The 19,347-nt window shown below is 46.0% G+C and overlaps 1 protein-coding gene across 1 annotated transcript in view; it reads left to right on the forward strand.

The window, feature by feature from the left end:
• The first annotated feature begins 4,418 nt into the window (after window positions 1-4,418).
• Window positions 4,419-19,347, forward strand: part of SH3BGRL (SH3 domain binding glutamate rich protein like) — a 37,608-nt gene continuing 22,679 nt past the window's right edge. Inside the window, exon 1 of the mRNA XM_072876666.1 lies at window positions 4,419-4,630. Within this exon, the coding sequence (XP_072732767.1) occupies window positions 4,586-4,630 (45 nt within the window). The 5' untranslated portion in view covers window positions 4,419-4,585. The remainder of the gene's footprint in view (window positions 4,631-19,347) is intronic.

The raw sequence follows: 19,347 nt of genomic DNA on the forward strand, positions 1-19,347 counted from the left end.
ATAAGGCTTGGCACACCTGCCCAGATCAGTTCTGGCAGGCAGTGGGGTGCAATAGGAACAAACCGGTAAAGCGAAGCAGCCGATGCAGAGGACCCACACGACGTACGTTTCGCAGCTGCTGCAGCGCAGTGTGTGCGTACCTGGAGTCATCCTCCAGCTTGGTTTCATCCAAATGCCATCAAGCGAGCCCGCTGCAAGGCTGCTCCACGCCGCCGGCACGTCCCAGCACGGGACCTGCTACGGGGAGACTCTCTTTGAGAGCGCGCTGCTGATCCCAACCAAAGCACAAATGCGGGTGCACCCCAGGTCCCCACAGTGGAGTTACTTCAGGCAGCCTCGGCTCTATAAATGCTCAGAGCAATATCGCGTTATTACAGAAATTAAAATCACCCATTCCCCCTTTATTTGCAAGCTGAGAATCAAACTGAAGGTCAGTCTGCATCCCCTGCACGCAGGCCACTCCTCCGGCATGAGCCGCCCTCTTTCGCCCCAGCCAAAATCCAGCCTCGACAACGGGGTCGGCAGTCGCAGGGGGAACTGTTCGGCGCTGCTGTAAGCCGCCGTTCGCCGCGGTCCCCCCCGCCAGCCCTTCTCCTCCGCCCCGGCCCGGCCCCGCCGTGCGCCAGGAGGGGGCGCGCCCGGGCAGGCAGCGGCGGGGCCGGCCGGGGGCTGCGGCCGCGGCGTCTGGAGCCGGCGGGTGTCGTGCGGGGAGCCGAACCGCCGCCTCGGCTACACGGCGCTGCTTTCACTACGGGGAAGGTGTGTTCGGCCTTGCCTTGATCCTCCGCCTTCCTTTAATATTCTCAGTGATGATGCGGAGGGATGCGTTTGGTACGGTGAACGCCCCGCACAAACGAGCACCGGTGCAAGCGTGAGGCCCGGAGTAGATGTTGGTTTATGTCGCGATTTATGGCGTACAGGTACGCACCTGTAGATCATGAGGGATTTTAGCAGAACTCCGTTAGTTCCATCGTAGAGGCAATTGAGAGACGAAAAGCAGTAACACCGAGCGCCATGTTCTGTGCGGCGTGGTTTACTTCCCCATGCAACCAACTGCCGTGTGTCTTGCACAATTACATACGAAAACAAGGAAACACGGCCTTGCTCTGTTTCCAGATGAGAAGGAGGAGGAGAAGCAGATCTCCTGGACTTCCCCACCCTCTTCCAGGAGCGTGTTGGAGCAGGGGAGCGGCGTTTCCACCCACCATAAATCAGCAGTGTGCTGGCACAGGCTGTAGCAGGACGTGGCTCTTGCAGAGCATGGGTGAAGTCAGAAGACGCGCTCTGAGTCACCGTTTGCCTCCTGGCTCCAATTGTTGTCAAGCTTGCTAGGCTGGGATTGGAAATGAAGGATAGATTTCTTATTTCCTATTGAGAGCGCTCAGCTGACATTTCTTACCGATCACACATTCCCCCGTTTCAGGAGTTCAGACAGATCCAGATCATCTTCTCTAGCAATACTACAAGCACAATCAGAGAACGAAACCTGGCACATTCTCACGTTACTTGCCAAATATTTGCAGTTGAATTCTGGATGTGTTTCTCTCCGTGGTTACGAAGAAGCCGTGGAGCATTTGGAGCACATGTGCTTCCTGACCTTTTGTACAAGAGGGATTTTGCAGTTGATTACTGTAATATCTTTCATTGTGAGATTCTACTACATTTCTTTTTTTAAAATAGCTTAATTTGCCAGTACTCAGTAGCCCCCATCCTTGTCTGTGGTTTAAGAAGAAAGCGAGTAGATCTTTGCCATTACTGGCAACATTTTTACCTGAAATCCCTGGATGACTCCGGGGTGGGCAAACCATTGGGCTCCCCATCGGGGAGCACTTACACTCCTGCTGCCACTGAAATCAGTGCCAGTGCTGCCATTTACTCAATATTGCCGCTTCATAACATATAAATTAATAGAAACCAAAATTCAACTGTTTAGTTTTCCTTCTAGCGAGAGACAGTAATAAAAGATGCAGCCTGACAAGATGGCCTTGTACAAACACACGCTACAGCAAGTGCACAAGGGAATTGAGGAGACAACAATCGTCGCTGAATATTACATACGTGCGGTTTTGTTCGCCGCACGAGAACAGGAGGTTTTCCTCTTAGAGGCATAATATCAATTTGTTCATTTTGTCTACCTTGAGAAGGATAATCAAACACTTCACAACTGTTTAATAGTGAAAACAAAAATAATACCATGGATTTTACATGAGTAGCCTGGGAATAGAAAACATGGCGCTTTTCTTCCAATAAAGTAGAAAATTTACTATTATGAGTGAAGAAAACCTAGTTGTTTCAATAATACCCAATTCATGTATTGCTCTTAACTTAATAAATCTTCTTTCATGAAGATAAAACGCCTTCTAGAGTGCACTTTTGAGAGTAATGATTATACCAGTTTTTTTAGTAGGCAGAAAGACAAGGTGCAGCTCGCTCCAGAAGAATTTCAGCTCCGGGGAGCTGAAGTGCATTAGGAGGAGGAGACGAGAGCTGGCCAGAGAGCAGGCGGCCAGCCAGCAGAACGACAAGTGAGCCCAGAGTTCAGATAAACCTATCGAACCCGTTCTCCACCTGCATTTTTTCATTCTTTCTGATCAGCTGTGGTTTCTACCTCTAGTGTTCCTTGCCATGAATCAGATTACAGGCTGGCGCATAGCGTGGTGCTTCGGAGGAAATGGGAATTATCGGTGCATTTCTCAAGCAGCTGTGAAGGGGGCTGTACAAACACATCTGAAGAAACATTCCTTGAAGAATGTTAATCTCCTGGACTTGATTTGTTTTAAAGAGATTAAAAAGTACACCGTTTATTTTTATTAAATTTTGAAATTCCCTGAACCAGGGAAATTTTATTGTATACCACCATCCTAAATAAATTTTGGTTTATGGCTTTTTCAAAACATACATAAAACTCACGACAGTTTCAAAGATTCAGATAAGTATCATAAGTAATACCAAAATTAGGCCTGTCATCCTCAAAATAGTTCTCTTTCCTCTTACTATTGGCAAATTAATAAAATTAATATAGGTGACTTAATTCAATAGACTTTTTAATTCAGCAGGCTTTTTTAAAAATCATGTCTGTGGTTTGGAAAAACACCTGAAACAGGAAGGCTTATTTTGTTTGGAAAAATCATTTCAGAAATACCTCCCCCCCTCTTTGCCAACAGCAGAACAAACGTCTTCCTTTCATCTTAGCTTGTAGGTGATAAAATTTCAGCTTGCTATGTTTATCACTGCATTTTCCATTTTCTGTGAAGTTACTATCAGAATGTGTAATAAAATATATATAAGGTAATTTGGAGTACCAGAGGCAAGTGGAAGGCAGGTGCTGAATATAAATTTCGCTAAATAACATGTCACCATGACTATAACAATTAAGAACTCTTCGAGGTCTCATCCAGTGGTCCTAATTAATACAAATGATGAAATAGCATGCCGTGGAATTGCAGCGCATGATGGCTGGCAGTGTCCCTTCGGGCCTTCTGCACAGCCCCGGTATCCTGCATTAGCCAAGCAGAGCACCAAGTCCCCGGCCATGGCACAGACAAGAGCAGGCGAGGGAAGGGAGGCAGAGGGGCCAGCTCGGGAGCGGGCAGACCCACAGCAGCAGTGCTGATATGTGTTTCTTTGATGCTGTATTTGCGTGGAAGGTACTTTACAACCACTACGGGAAGGCGAAGAACTCGACTGGATGCCCAGTCTGTGTTTTGGCATGGGCCGACAGGTCACTTGGGCAGTAACTTTCACGCTGGAATAGATTTTAAAAGGAAATTCTTAGTTCTAAATGTCATTGCCCAGTCACATCTACTCATTCTTCTGTCACCCCTCCAAGTGACAGGCCACGGTAATGGGAGCCCGTGGGCAGGAAGCCTCAGGCTGGCTCCAGCCTCTCTGGGGTAGGGAGGTGCCGCCTGGTGCTCTCACACCAAGGGCAAGGCAAGGGAGGGGCACCCCCTGCTCGAGTGAAGGAGATGGCGTGTGTCCAGCGCCGAGGGAAGCTGCTGAAGGGTGGGGAGCGGTAGCGGCGGAGCCCAGGGATGGCTCGGTCCTTCCCGGCTCGGCGGCCGTGAGGGGAGGCGGCCGCTGCCATGGCGGTCCCCCGCGGCTCCCGCCCGCCCCGGGCCCCGCCGCCTGCCTCCCCGCAGGTATGGGGGGGCCGCCCCGCCCGAGCCCCCGCGTCGCCTCAGCGGGCCTTCCCGCCGCCATGGCGCGGGCGCGCTCTCCCCCGCGCGTCTCGCGTGGTTCATCGAGAACTCGCCTCGCCCCTTTCTTTCTTCTTTTTTTTTTTTTAAAACCATTTTTCCCTCTTCCGGGCCGGGCGGCGGTGACTGCTGGGCTGGCAGCCCAGTGAGCGCGGCGAGGCGGGGCGAGGCCTCCCGCCGCCTCCCTCCCTCCCGCCCTCCCTCCCGCCGCCGCCGCCGCCTCCTCCTCAGCCTCAGCCTCAGCCTCAGCCTCAGCCTCAGCCTCAGCCTCAGCCTCAGCCTCAGCTCCAGCCCCAGCCTCAGCCCCAGCCTCAGCCCGCGCCTCGCCGTGCCGCCCGCACACACCCACCCGCCCGGCTCCGCATCCCGCCGCCACATCTCCCAGCATGGTCATCAAGGTCTACATCGCCTCCTCCTCCGGCTCCACGGCGGTAAGGGGCACCCCGGGAAAGTTGTACCGGGCGGGAGGGCGGCGGCGCGGGGCTGGGGGCGCGGGGGGCCGGGCCGGGTGCGGGCTCCCTTGGGCTCCCCTCGCCTGGGGAGCGGCGGTCTCCGGCCGGGCAGCGTGAGGGGAGGCTGGGGCAGCCGGGCTTCGCCCCCCTCTGCGGACCGAGAGGAGCATCCAGCGCTTGTAGGAAGATGTGTGCGCTGCAGCTGGCCGTCCAAAATAAAATGTCATTTCCTTCGTGATTTCGCAGCTTGTTCTGTGAGTTCTGTGTGCTGCCCCCACACCCGCGGCCGGGCTGGCGTTAGCAGGTCCGAGTGGGTGGCACGCTTTCGCACCCCTCGTCCTGCACTGGGAAGGCAAAGCCAACAATGTTTGGGTTTGGTTTTTTTCTTTTGTTGTTGTTCTTGTAGTTTATTTCTAAATTGTGTCACCCATCCTGACAGTATTTGGTTTGGATGAGTTTATTCTGCTTATATTGAATTATTAATGGTGGCAGGCATGTGTGGCTACTGTCCGAGTAGCTGCAGTTTCTTGCTGTGTGGCAATACTGGGTTTCAATTCTTACGGCCCCAGTGTGTTGTAGGCAGAGCTCAGTCAGAAGACTGTATTTTTCAAAAGGAATACAAATAAACAAAAATATTGGGGGTTTGTGCCTAGGTTCAGATGTAGCTCAGAGCGGTAGTGTCCTCAAGATCGTCTGATTTCTGTTTGATCTGTGTGGAAGATGCTCTGAGTCTAAAATAGAGGAGATTTTATTGCACTTAGTATGAATGTGCTGGAGAACTACAAAATGCCAGAGACTTAGAAAATGCCAGCTATTGCAGTTAATGATCAGTGACTTTTACTGCAAGTAGATAAAGAGACTAAGCTGTGGCTCTGTGATGACCTTTCATGTCACTGTTAGGCTGTGTACTTCAGGTGCAGGTTCCCAAACTTTCAGAGGACAGCGATGTACAGAAGATTAAAAAAACCCTCACTGAATTCTCCTTCTCCAGTTGAGTGCAGTCACTGATCTACGGTCTTCACATAAAATACCACGTTGGTAAGCTTTGCCGTTGGTGGCCGTGATGCTGTAACCCCTCGTTTAGCTGTAATGACAGAGGCAGTGATGGAGTGCAGATGGCACGGGAGCGTGTGCCTTGGGTGTCCCTGCTGTCGCTCTCTTCCCGTGTCGTTTTTGTTAATCTTGATGTCAATGCTGACATCGATGTGCTGATGCTGATTGTGAAAAGCAGATGATTATCTGATGCTGATCTGGAGAGTGTCTTGAAATCCCACGTAGTTCATTCATACGGCAGTCCAAAGGGACTTCTGTTGGGTTTATACAAAGTGATCATCTGGAAGGAAAGAAGTGGTCATTAGCAAATTGAAAAAGTAGTTCTTTCTTTCTAATACAGCTGTTAATAAGTTTCAAGTTGACTGATTCAGTTGCTATAGATTTTTATCAGTGACCTCTTAATGGCAGTTATTGATTTCTGCCTGTGTGGTGATACTGAGCTCCAGGGGTACAACCACTGATGTCAATCCTGACTATGTTTTCCTGTTTTTAAATTAGGTTTTTAATTATTAGCTTAGTGGTTTCTGCGATGCTGTGTCGTCCTTGTGTGGATTGTACACGTTACAAGGCTCGATTCTGACTTACTGCTGCCTTTTAGACTCCTTTGTGCATCCTTGACTGTGGAATTTGAATATAGCGTTGGCGTAGTCTGTTTTTGTGGAATTTGAGCGTAACATGCACATAATTGCCAGTTTTATGACGTGTGTATATATATAGACACACACACTCATGCCTGTGTCTAAAGCTAGTGCAGCTCCAGTAATCTTGTGGTAATGAGCAGGACTTGCACGTTTTTGGTTTATTGAGTACACCGAGGGTGTTTCTGTTGGCAGGGATCAGGCGAGTACCTCACCGGGTGGCTGTTTTCTTTCTAGTATAAGAATTTTAATCGAAGTTTCAACGTGAAGTAAGACAGAGAGGCACCTATCCGGAGGGAAATGTGCTCAATGGGAATGAGTCGTTTTTGTGGGTCTTAAGCCGTTGGTGAGACAGACTTCGCTTGGAGGACCAGAGGAGCCTTTCTGGGTGCTGAATTTGAAATAACCCACTCTGGGAATGGAAAATCCGCATCAGAGGAGGTTGCTACAGAGAGATGGAACAGAGTCAAAGCTGTTTCCAGCAAAGTAAGTGAACTGGCTAACATCAGCCCTAAAAGGGCTCTCACTCCTGCTAAGTCAGCTCTGTACTGTCAGTGACGCCCAGCACTGTGTTATTTTGGTTTTTAAAAGGCTAATTTGCTTGATTAGAAGCAAACCAGAAATAAGTATAAAATCTCCTCCTTCCTAGAAAACAACCACCCTGTTTCTGTAAGTTTGTGAAGCTTTTGTGAGACTCCGGAAAGCATCGTCTCCCACTGAAGGGAAAAGGGGTTGAGATTGCTTCACACCTCACAGCCTGGGGCTGTAAGTCTTGGAGGGTGCCCAAATTTTGTGGTCTTTTATTGGCAAAGTCATACTTCGTTATGCAGTATAATTTGCCACATCATAGTATATAAAATGTTTCCCCAAGGCACTGTTCTCCATAAGGTTTATATTCAGTAGTATGTATCTGTAAGGAAAAAATATGTATGAAGGAAAAAAACCGTATGAAGCTCATGTCGAAGCAGAGGCTTTTTACAAGTATGTTTCAAGGGATTTCTGGTGAAGTTCACTTAATTCCCGTGTACATGTGTTGTTCAGAGTCTGGGCATGGGCATTACAGTGGAAAGTGTGACTGCCGAGCTGCTCCTTGACAGGTTTTGTAGCACAAGGAGTTAGTGCTCAGTGTTATCTTTGCTGTGTTTCATTGATTGCAAAGCCCTGTATTTGTACTCAGTCATGGGGTTTGCTTTGTGCTCTGTGTGGTAAAGGTAAAGCTGACTTTGCTTTGGGGTGGTTCATTGCCATGGTTCTTATAAGCAGAGATAGCTGAATATACTGGAAGTTTATAATTAAGGACTCGGCCAAAATATGATGATTGCAGTCTTGGTCTGGCCTCCTATTTGAATTTCACCCCAGAAATCATAATGGAATAGCCACAGCACCAGTTTCTTGCTGTATTTGGAAGTCTTGCATGGAAAGTTGCCCTTTCTCTTTAATCTTTCTCAGTGTGAATGTTGTACTGGCGAGTTGTGGACTGGGGCAAGGATGCACAGGGGATTGTAATTATGAAGATGAGCTGTAGACACCGAACGTGGGAATATGCATGTGTAGCTTCTGTCTAGGAGTCTTTCTGCATGACATACAGTTGAAGTGAACTCTGTTACTTAGTATGAGACAGTGGTGGAGGCTATGAACGTAAAATGACAGACGCAAATGCCGCATTCAGAAGCACCCAGGCGTTGACTCGAGCAGGGACTGTGCAGGCTGTGAGAGTGATTTGACTGTAGACTTCTATTCAAATCCTTCAAGAGATGAAAGGAGGAGAGGCCAAAGAGTAATTAGACTTTTGCTCCTGGAAGAAAAAGGATACAAGGAGGGAAGATGCTGAGTTGCACAAGTCCAGTTCGTGATTTTCTCCATTAGCATTTAGGCATTTTGTTGGTTTTGGGGTAAGAGATTGCCCCAGCTTTCCTGCAGCACCAGAAGCACTTGTGTGCGTCTTCTTGACGGCAGTTGGATTACCAGTTTTGTTGATCTCATGTTGAAAGGAGCCAGCTGTTTAAATTCTTCTCAGTCTTATGAGCGTGCATTTGTTGCCAACAACTGCACTGGTCTTGACTATGGACTTTGTCCGAGAGAATTATGTTCGTTCATCCGATGTCCCCTTGCAAGCTCCAGGAGTATGGATGAAACTTGGAGGCTGTGGCTATGGAAGTGAAGTGCCAGCGCTAGAGATGGTGGGTTGAGCTCTCCCGCTGCTGCTGCCGGCGCTGCGGGCTGTGGAAACTGCTGCATTGAATCCCTGGTGTCCAGACCGGTCCTCAGAGCCAGGAACTTCGTGTCTGTGGTCTACAGCCCATGCTTCATCTCTCTGGGCTCTCCCCCCTCACTTGTTTTGATGGCTGCGTGGGTGGTTTTCCTTCCGCGCCTCCTACTGCGACTGCAGACACGGCAAAAATAAGAGATGATCTCCAGAACTGGTGTCAGAGTCCCATGTTACACGTCAGACTCACTGCTGTTTAGGGATGGCTTTAGAGAGGAAAGGAAATTTTAGTTTATTTTTTCATTCACAAAGTTAGGGATGTGGGGGGGGTTTCATGTTTTTCTTGTATTGTTTTCTTGCTTGGGAAAGCATCTAGGTCTTCTCCTCCCCACCCACCAGGAAATGAAGAAGAAAGTGGCCTGTAGTCTGGAGAGTGAACATTTGCACACAATTACACTTTTCTTTTCCCCCACATAACCCAGTAAGGCACAGGAGCACTTTCTGGTGCTGCTGGGGATATATAGCCAGAGGTAAGTGCTTTCTAGAGCATTACAGGTTGCAACTGAGAACAGCTTTGGAGAAGAGTGGCTGGAAATGAGCAGAGTTGTGTGTAACCATCAGCTCTTGTCCCTGTTCAATAACTCAGGGCTTTGGGAGGGCTGGTGAAGCTGTTTCATCCTTCTGAAGCAATCCCAGTGGAGTAATACATGGAGTGATGGAGATTGTAAAAAAAAAAAAAAAAAAATTATATTTTGCATTTAAATCCCTCTAGGGCCTTTTTCCTCTGCCTATCACAATAAATGCAAATATTGCCATCCTAAGATTGAGTAAAGTCTGTGTGCTTTCTGTTTCTGTGTTGTTTGGCCGCTTTGAGGTTTCTGAGCGGCTGGCGCTTTGCTGTGTGACCACCCCAGCGGTGCAGGGCCGTAGCAGGAGGTGGCTCTGTGCTGAGCCTTGCTGAGGGCAAATGCAGCTACAGCAGGGTGGTTCTTTGCATCCAGCGTTTTTATCGGTGTGTATAATAAGTGTGCTTTGTTCTGCAGTCATGTTCAAGGTTGCGAATGTGTTGTCAAAGCCCGGATGCGTGTGGTCACATTTGTCATTCCGGAAGCCCCGAGCAGTGGCAGCAGACGTTCTGGAGCTGCTAATAAACTTCCGTTGGTCCAAATGGCGTTGTGTATCAGTGCAGTTAATAGGAGAAGAAAATAATGATATGAATCTTTTATAAATAGCCTTGTAATACAGTGCAAGTTTGGGTAAAACCACGCATTATGGGGAAAATAAGCTGCATCTGTAGTTTTAAAAACAATCTCACAAGTGTATATATATTTTTTTGGGATACTTAGCTCATGCAGTTTGTATACTGTGGGTGAGAACTGACTTGTTAGTAGGCTTGGTATTGATTTTTAAACCCATCTTTTGTGTAAACATAACATGCATGAAGTACTTTTTTGGATACCCAGTGTTAACCAGACTTAATCTCTCTCAATAAAATGGGATGAATTGTTCTGAATTAGAGCTCTCAGGGTGGAAGACAAAGTATGTAACGTGAATCTAGCAAAGCGGTTAGCTAGGATGCGTTCCATCTGCCTCGTGGGCTGTTTTTTTAAAGTCACTGTTCCAAACTCTAGATAAGTCAAATATTTTTCTTAAAATACTACATTCAAATTTTTAATAGAGCCAGAGATTAAATTGTCTGCAGTTGTTGCAATAGTTTTAATATATCAAAACAAAAAACATTCTACTGTGCTTAAATAAAAACAGTTTTCTGACAGCTCGAGAAAGATGGGAAATAATACTCCACAGTTAAGGCTGGGAAAGGCGTTTTGCTGAGAATATCTGTAGATTGTATATGCGGGTATGACTGTTTATTTTGAGATGGTACATCAGGATTATGTCCTTCTTATGCAGTGCTTGGGGAGAAAAGGCTGACTTTGGGAAGAAGCTGAATGCCATCAGCACGCACTGGCTTTGCTTGAACCCTGAACCTCAGCACTTTCAGATATGATCCATACAGTGTCATGTCAGTGCTAAGCACTGGTGCTTTTTTAATAAATATTTGTAGAGTTGAGCAAGTAACTTTTCTTGTCCTGAGGTATTAAAATTACACTCAGAAAATTCCTGTAGAAGTTAGTGAATTGGCATGCGTGTAAAGAGCAGAGAATGCCAAAAACAAGAGTCTCTGCAAGGTTATTCCTATTCTTCCCAGAAGAGGAGGAATTGGGGAGAGATGAGACAAATGGAAGTAAACAAACATTGATAGATTTCATCTGTTCAAGCTCAAAACAGAACTAAAATCTTCCCCTATATGATAAAAAGAAGAGCTAAGCATGCGTCATCATCATAGCCAGAGAGAGATGAGCTCTGCCTTACGTAGCTGTTCTTCATGCTCTCCAGCCCTTGAGCTGCTGCCCTGGAACCACTGAACGTAGTTCCTGGCTCAAATCAGTGATCTGGAAACCTGAACCAAATCCACAACTTATATCAATATTACGCTATTCGAGAATGTTTCTACTCAAACATGAAAATACAGTGTTAATGACATTTGTTTAACCCCAGACATATGCAGGGGAGACCTTCAGTTTATGATTAAATTTAAAGTACTTTCATTGGTCAGATAGTTAATCAAGCCTGGAAGAGTTTTAATTGTAATGCTTATCTACTATTATTTGTCCCAGAAAAAAACCTCCGTCCAGGAGCATGTCCTTGCCAGCACAGCACCTCCAGCTGACTGTTAAGGCCTGTTTTCTGAAATTCGGAGGGTAGCAAAGTGAGACCGAGGTTTAAGCCACCAGAAGAAAATGTGAAGGATTAACATCAAACTGGACTGACTGAAGTTAATGCTGTCTGGACACAGCTGAAGTAGTCTTTGCATCCTGACTTACAACTTCTTCCTGTTGGGCTTAGTTTCCCCTGTGAGAAGTGGATTTGGCAATTTGATTTCTTTAATTAAGTATCTGAAGTTTAGTTTTATTGGGGCTCTTTTTCCCTACGTGAATCCTGCCTTGCTTTAAATTATAAAGGCGCTTGAGCATAAAATTTTAACTATTACCTGTTGAGGGACCTATTGTTTGAATCGCAGAGGTTTAAAAAAGGATCTCGGGAAATCCAGAAGCTACAAGCTGTCTTCCTGTGCTAGCCAAATTGATGTTATTCTTTGTTAGACTTTCCCAGCGGACACGTGGACAGAGACAGAATGGGGGGAAGAATCAATACGCTGTCGGGGAAGAAAGCCATGCCTCACAGCTGAGTTACCTGGAGCAGCCGCTGAGCATATGAATAAGGGTGATCCCTTAATGTTGAATCCCTGGACTTCCAGAGAGTTTTGGACAAGCTTTGGCCAGGTTAAAAATCTCTTTTTTGTGAAGAAACTAAGCTGCTGTGGGATAAGAGGAAAGGATTTTTAAATTTTTTTTTCTTTTTGGATTATGTAATTGATTACACACCAGTTACATAAACCAGATAACAATCAAGACTTTGAAATATATAGGCAGCTTTTGCAATATGCTGAAGATACAAGGAGATCCTACAGAGACTGGTGCTGTACCCTAAGCAATCTGGAGAAAGAGTGAGGTGACAAGGCTGTTGGTAAAATGAGGTTGCATAGTGCGAGAGCAGCCTCCTGTACCTGTCCCGGGTGGGAAAGTGGGAAGAAACAATCATTGTCCTGTGCAAGAGTGAGGTTTAAACTAACCAGTACTGTTTAGCAGAGAGGTCTGGGAGCCATACTAGGTAATTCTACAAAAATGTCATGTAAGTGGTCATAAAACCCAAACAAAATGTCAGCTTTTTCTAGGATGGGAGAGGACAAAGGAAAAAACCAAACAAACAATATCACTGTATAAATCTGTGGTGAGTCTGTACCTTTAATAGACTGGAATTGTTGTCTTTAAATGATATAAAAAAGTGAGAAAAGATATTAAGTAGGGTGAGGTGATCACTGTAGGAAGAACAACCAAAAAAGGTCGAATTCTGCAGTTGAGAAAGAAGGAAAGCTGAAAAAGTACGAAAAGTGGTAAAATCATCTCGGGCATGGGAGAACAAATAGGAAATGATTATCCATAACTTCCTAACGCAACAACTGGGGGAGAGCAAGTGAGACTAGCAGGTGGCAGGTTCAGAATAAATGAAGTACTTTGTTTGACAACATGTAGTTTTATGGAGAAACTCACTGCCAGAGAACGTCGTGTATGGCAAAAATTGCATGGGCTCAGGAAGCAGTGAGACAAATTAAAGGGGAAAGTCTATTAAGGGCTATTAAACATAATTACTACACCTCTGACTCAAAACTGCGGATTATTGGAGCCTGGGAAAGTATAATGTGGTGTAGCCCTCTGCGCTCAATCTGTTGGCATGCTCTTCCCTGGGATCTGTGGCCGGTAGAGACAGGATATTGGGGTAGACAAGTGTTGGATCTAACCCAATAAAGCTGTTCTTAGATGAAATTGACTCTGCTCCCAAAATTATGTTAACAGTTTGCATTTAAAAATAGAAGAACATGTTGTCCAGGAAAAATGTTTGATGGAAAAGAATAAAGAATATATGTGTGCATTTGGGATGTGTTGGTTTGTTTTTGATTTGGTAGTTATTACAAATGCCTGCACTTGTAAAAGTATTAGAAGGCTCTGGACATTTAGGTGTAACTGGAAATTTCCTCTGAAATGTAAACAGATTTTCTATCTGTTTTATATTCAGACATACCAATGCGACTGAAATGTTACCTCTCTCTGTTTTGCAAACTCTGGGATGCTGTGAGAGACTGTAGATATGAGAGGAACTCAACTATATTTGTCCCCTGTATCTTAGAAACTGGGGCGGGGTGGGGGGGAAGCAGAAGTTGATAATAATTCTCCTCTTGGTTTCCTTCTGAACAACTGCAGTTCAGGTCAGGAGCTGAGGACAAGGCTGTAAGAAAAGTTGTATGAAGCTATTTGTTACGGAGTAGATGCTGGCAGGCTCAAAACTTCTGTTGAGAGAAACACTGAAATCTCAAGGTTTGGACATTGAGTAAGGCTTTGCATAGGGAAGACTTGTCATCAGATCTTCTATTTTACATATAATGAAACGCACCGTGGGATCCAGATCGGGATTGGGGTGTTAGTAACTGGGCGAGTCAGCATGAAGCAAGCTCTGCCAGGTGATACACAGCTTCTCTGTCCAAGGTTTGAGTTGGATGTTGTGCTTGGGTATGACTGGGGAAGGGTTTCCATTAAGCAAAGCTGAAACGTCACTCTGTTTTCCTGGGCTCTTGGGTGGACAGGGAAACGTGAATGAGAGCTTGCAGGATGAACATGGCTGTTCTTCATGTGTCTCGCCGCCAGTCACAATCTCAGCATTTCTTACATACAGAACATCAGCATTTGGTGATACAGACAGCAGGTGATTCCAAAAACAACATGATTTTGCAGCATGAACAGCAGATGCTGACATACATCATGTTTAGACCTAGGTAATAAGGTAGGTGTATCAGAAACCCCTGCCGCCGTAGGCATAGGTCAAAATAAACTGGCAAAGCCCAATGTAAACAGAAAGCAGGCAGCCTCTGGGGAAAATAACAATATTTTTCACATAAAACCACGTTTTTATGAGAGTAGTAGTTTCCAGGCAGGTTTAAAAAGCACATCTGTATTCACCTCATGGGATGAACCTTTGGCTGTGCTAATGTCACTGGGAGTTTTGCCATGGACTACAGCAGGACAAGATTTTACTCCTTAGGAAATACTTAATGCTGCTTATCCCAGATCATTCCTGTGCACATGTTACAAACTCAGCCAGAGCAGCAGCTGCAGAGCAACTGGCAGAATGGGAGAGGAGCAGAATGAATGAACTAAAAATATATCCCAAAATGTCCTCACTGGACATGGATAGAAATGAAATTCAAGTGAAGCTGACTTATGGATAATACATGTAGGATTTTTTTTCCCCCTAGGCAGAAAATACCATATATGTGAGTAGAAATAAAAAGGGTCAGGTTTGCAAACTTACTTGTTAGTGACCTGATAATCCTGATTAAGAACTGGAAATTCCTTTCCACCCTGTAATGCAGATAAGCAAGTCTCATGGTTCTGGTGGCCAAGTCCATGAAACCTTTGTACTTGAGCAATCTTTCTCTAAACTTCTGTTTCCTTTCATCACATTAAAATGTACCAGGAGGTAGCTGTGAGAGCCTCTGCTCCACCCGCAGAGGACTGAGGTTTGAGTTGTGCATGCTGTGAAAAGATCGAAGTAGGTCCATAAAGCTATCTCGGGGAATGTTCCTTCCAGGAATTTACACCTGTGTAAACTGAGGAGCAGCTGGACAGACAGCTATGTCTTCCATATAATGATTGGGGACCAAAATTAGCAGCTTGGAAGGCGTTAGGATAGCCATCACCTCACACTGCCAGCCATTGAGCATTAGGCTGAGACTGAAGAACATCAGGGGAATGAAGCTATTTTGGCTGCTTGCCCAGGCCTGGAGAACTCCATCCTACAGCAAATAAACAGCTGGGGGACTTAATCTTTTAAAAACTAAAATGCAGTGTGTATTTGTCTTAGTTTCTGATCATGGTATGCAGATGCTAGCTTGCACGGAGGCAGAAGGAAGCTTGTGGTTTAAAAAAAAAGCAAGCAGATACCATGGTGACAAGAGCAATCTAGAAACTTAGAAAAGACAGCAGGGGGTTGCAGAGTGGCCTCCAGGTCATGGCTCTGTTGGTGGCCCTGCCTGCCACCGAGGCATGGGCAGTGTCTGGATTAGTGCCCTTGGTCTGGGGTGGAAGTTGGCACTTCCCTTTGGGCTGCAGTGGTGCAGTGGGTGAGAATAGCTTGTTGATGGGAAGGACCTTACTGTGTTGGAAAATTTTTTAAATTCCTGTAAAGAGTGACTTCAGGATGTCTCCTGAGAAGTCATCTTGAGAGCAGACCCCCAGGTGTTGGCCTTCCTGGCTACTGCAAGCAGAAGTTGGCCAACTCCTGTATTGCTTCAGCTACCGAAAGAATTAGAAATTGCAATGTGGCCAATTCTTGTGAGCTTTCTACTTATCTCCCTTCCTCCCCCCCTTAAAGACACAGCTTCTGAAGTTATAATATTTTGTCCAAGTCTGCACTAAAATCCCCAGAGGGGATCTGGGCCCCCCAGGATGATGTGCACTGGAAATGTTACCCAGGCAAATTAACTGGTCAGAAAGCTGGTGCCGATACAAAGTGTTGTCTGCTAAACCTTTTGTCTCTGGGATGCTTTGGTGTGGCTGTACGGACCTGCTGTACTATCTCAATATAGCCTGACTCTTTTTGGAAAGGGGAGAAAAACTTGTATTTAATCCATAGCTTTTCTCTTAATCCCCTCTTCCTTTGTGTTATGATATTTAGGTATTTTAGTTCAGGAAAAAAAGCTTTCTTCTCTTGAAAAATTTGTTTCATTTACTTTTAGAATAGCAGTCATCAAAAAGACTCTTTTGCTAAATAATGTCTGTGTTATACGAGTTCTTCAACAATGGAAAGTAATACAGAACAGAAGCACCTGGATTTAGTGTAGGATCCCTGAGGTCGTATTATATTTCTTCTTAAAGTAGTTTTTTATTTAAAGATAATAAATGCCTGGCAGTATAAAGGCAGTGAAACAGCAATTAATGCTGTAAACTTTTAGTCTTGTCAGTTAATTTAGTCTCTCTGTGTGCTAAACCATACAGGAAATAAACCTTCTTTTTATTGCAAACCACAGGAGCCTTGTGCAATACTTGTCTGTGCGTTTAACCCCTTTCCTAACCAGAGTTCAGCTCTCGTCAGACAAACAAAACAAAAAACGTTTTTTTCCTCTGTACTTTCTTTGCTATGCAGGGCTCCTCATCTCCAGCATAAATCCACAGGTACTGAAAAATAAATTACATGAGCAGCTGTTTCAATAAACACCCCAAACTGTAGCGCTCTGCTGTCTAGGGTGCGTGTTGATCTAAGGCTATCTTCTTGGGCTGCTTCCCCAGTAAATATTAGCCAAGTGCTATTGCAGACCGTGGAGACTGAAGTTTCAGGGTGGAACGAGGTGGGACCTGTGCTGTTTTGTTTTAACTGACGTAACACGACAGCCACCAGTTGTCATAGGGTGTAGTTGCTGCCAACATTGCATGGACTACTAAGACCTGTCCTGGAACCCTCTATGAAAATGAAGATAAAGGAGGAATAATTGTTCTGGCTTTCAGAGGGAGACTGGCTGAAAAAAACAGACTCAGAACCTGACAAAGGCAGTGAGGTCCAGATTTTCAGGACTAAAGCCCTTTTTAAAGCTTCTAGAGCAAGTAGTCAGGTTTTCACTGGCACCCTCAGTGCCTTTCCCCCTGTTTTTCTCAGCCACATTGAGAACTTTTGAATATCTAGGAATATGTCGTGTTCCAGAGAGTTTTCTGCATCTCATGTGATACTGAGCCTGATTATCTTGTTGGAGATTAGTCTTCTGTGTGTTAAATTGTGTTATAGTCAGGGCGTAAAGCCTGTCTATGAGGCTGGGCTGTGGTGTTTTTGATACTGTTTGTAGAAACAGCCAGAAATGATCCCTAACCCAAACAACAAAGTAAATAAGCAGTGATTTGAAAAAATAATTATTCCTGCTGACTAACAGCTTAGGAAAGGAAGCTCTGAGAGGCAAAGGGTGCATTCAAAGTTGTTCAAGGAGTCTGTGACAGAGGTAGCTTAGACTTAAGAAGTTTTTTTTCTTCCACATAGCAAAAGGTCCCCTTTCCTGAGGCTGTTCTGTGCCTCAGATAAGAGACTACAGCAGAGAGACTAAGGTGAGATGCTGAGGCTGTAGAGACACCGTCAATACACTGAACAGTCGTGCCAGGAGAAGAGGCTGTTGCTGGAGGCTGCCCTCTGCTCAGGTCCTCTCTGAGTTGCCCATTGAGCATCCCAGGGCTGAAGGAGGGGGTGAGCACAAATGAGTTCACCTTCCGTCATGGCTAACCCAGCTGGCACTGCCTGGAAAAGGGGACATGAAGGGGTGACAGAGGGCCCATGTGCTGACTGTTGGGTGGGGAGCGGGTGGCTGTGGGGCTGCTCCCGGGGCCAGCAGTGGTGGGACGGCATCTCCTCCCTCCGGGGATGGACCAAGTGCGGGACTTGGTACTGGCACTAACCCAAACAGCTTTGTTGGTGTACAAGTGGGAACATTACATGAGGTTTCTTGAAGCTAACAGTTCTCTGTTGTTCTGCCTGAGTTGTGCCAGACAACTAACGCTGCGAATGTCAGTAATGATTAATGAGGGAAAATTCAGAAGCTGTGACAACAGGTTTGCTGATAGATTTCTCCTTTCCTGCTAACCTTGCTCAGGTAAGTGGAGTTGCTGGAGATGCTCTGGCTGGTACAGCACGAGTTCATTCCAGACCCTTGGGCAGTTTTGGTTAAGCAGGTGCTGGGGTTTGCACTTCTTTCTCCCAGGTAGTCTTGGAAGCCTGGTGATCGCTGCAGGATAATGCATTGTGTGTTTGGTTCCTTGGTCTGCTTTTCCTGCTGCTCTCATATTTGTGATGTTCAGGAGTTATGTTAGTTTTATACTGGTTTTTGGGAGGAGTGGATCTGTTTGTTTTTATTTAACCCTGTGCAGAGTTTGGATGCTGTGACTAGGCGCACCTTAGGCGTCCAGGGAAATACAGCCTGCCAAGCTTCAAGTCTGCTGTGGAAAACAACTGTGCGTAATAAATGAGGAGTTCATATTCTGCTGCTGCTTATGCTTTGTTAACGGATAACCGAGATAATGGAGCCTGTATTCCCGCAGTAGGAAGCTATCTCTCTGTTGGTTTTGGACCAGACGAGCAGTTTTCAGGCTTATGAAAGTCAAATGCCACAAAATTGACTTAGAAAATTGCCAAGGGTCAATTTATTTTGTATTGTAATGGTGGTGTTTTCCTTTTGATTATGACAATTCTGGGTGCTGTGATGGTTCGTGGATGGTATCAGTGCACGTGGTTAAAGCTATGGCTTTGTAATACATCAGCGTTTCTTTACATTCTCATCTAAAGCAAGATAAAGGGAGGCTTAGGTCTGGAAGCTTGATTTTGCAACATATATTTATTTTGGCTAACTTCAGTAGTCTAGTCACAAAATAAGCTAGAAGAAATCCTGATATGTGAATATTTGCACTTGCAAATCCTTCCTGTTGCTGAATGAAGCAAAGACCTGAGACCGGAATGGCCCGAGGCCACGGTTTGATACTGCTTTCAGTCGGTATTGCTGCTGGGAGAGGCAGTCCTGCATCCCCTGGCTTGTTCCCTGGGTTGAGGCCCCACAAAACAATACTGCTGTGCGACTGGAAGAGTTTCTCCATCTTGACCTCCACGTAGCTGCACCAAGGCATACGCTGGTGCAAGAAGGGGCGAATACATGCTCAGAGACAAGCCTTTCGAATTCAAGGAGACGGTCTCTTTCTGTAACCCTGATTTATGCAGGTTGAATGTATACGGTCCCAGTGATGAGTGGTGCTTCCCTAACGGTGTCTCCTGGATAACCAGACCTGGACCCAGCGCTGGAGGAGGTGAGGTTTGGGAGCAGCCTGGGCAGAGCCCCCGCGTGAGGACGGGCAGGCTTTCGATGCTGGAGAGGTCTGGGCGTATGAGTTTCAAGCTGCTGCCAGCCAGTGCCCAGAGGCACCAGGCTGCTTCAAGTGCAAAGTTCATCCTTAATCAAACAGAGTTCCTGGTGGGGCTGTTTGCAGAAACCACGTGAAGGGAGGGGAGAATCAAATCGAGCTGCTGTCCCTCCTCCCCGGGCCCACAGGGGCCTGAAGCCCAGCGTGAGCAGAGAGTTAAGCAGTAGTCAGGCATCCCCCCTG

The sequence above is a fragment of the Ciconia boyciana genome, chromosome 12, assembly GCF_034638445.1.
Source record: "Ciconia boyciana chromosome 12, ASM3463844v1, whole genome shotgun sequence".
Taxonomy (NCBI): domain Eukaryota; kingdom Metazoa; phylum Chordata; class Aves; order Ciconiiformes; family Ciconiidae; genus Ciconia; species Ciconia boyciana.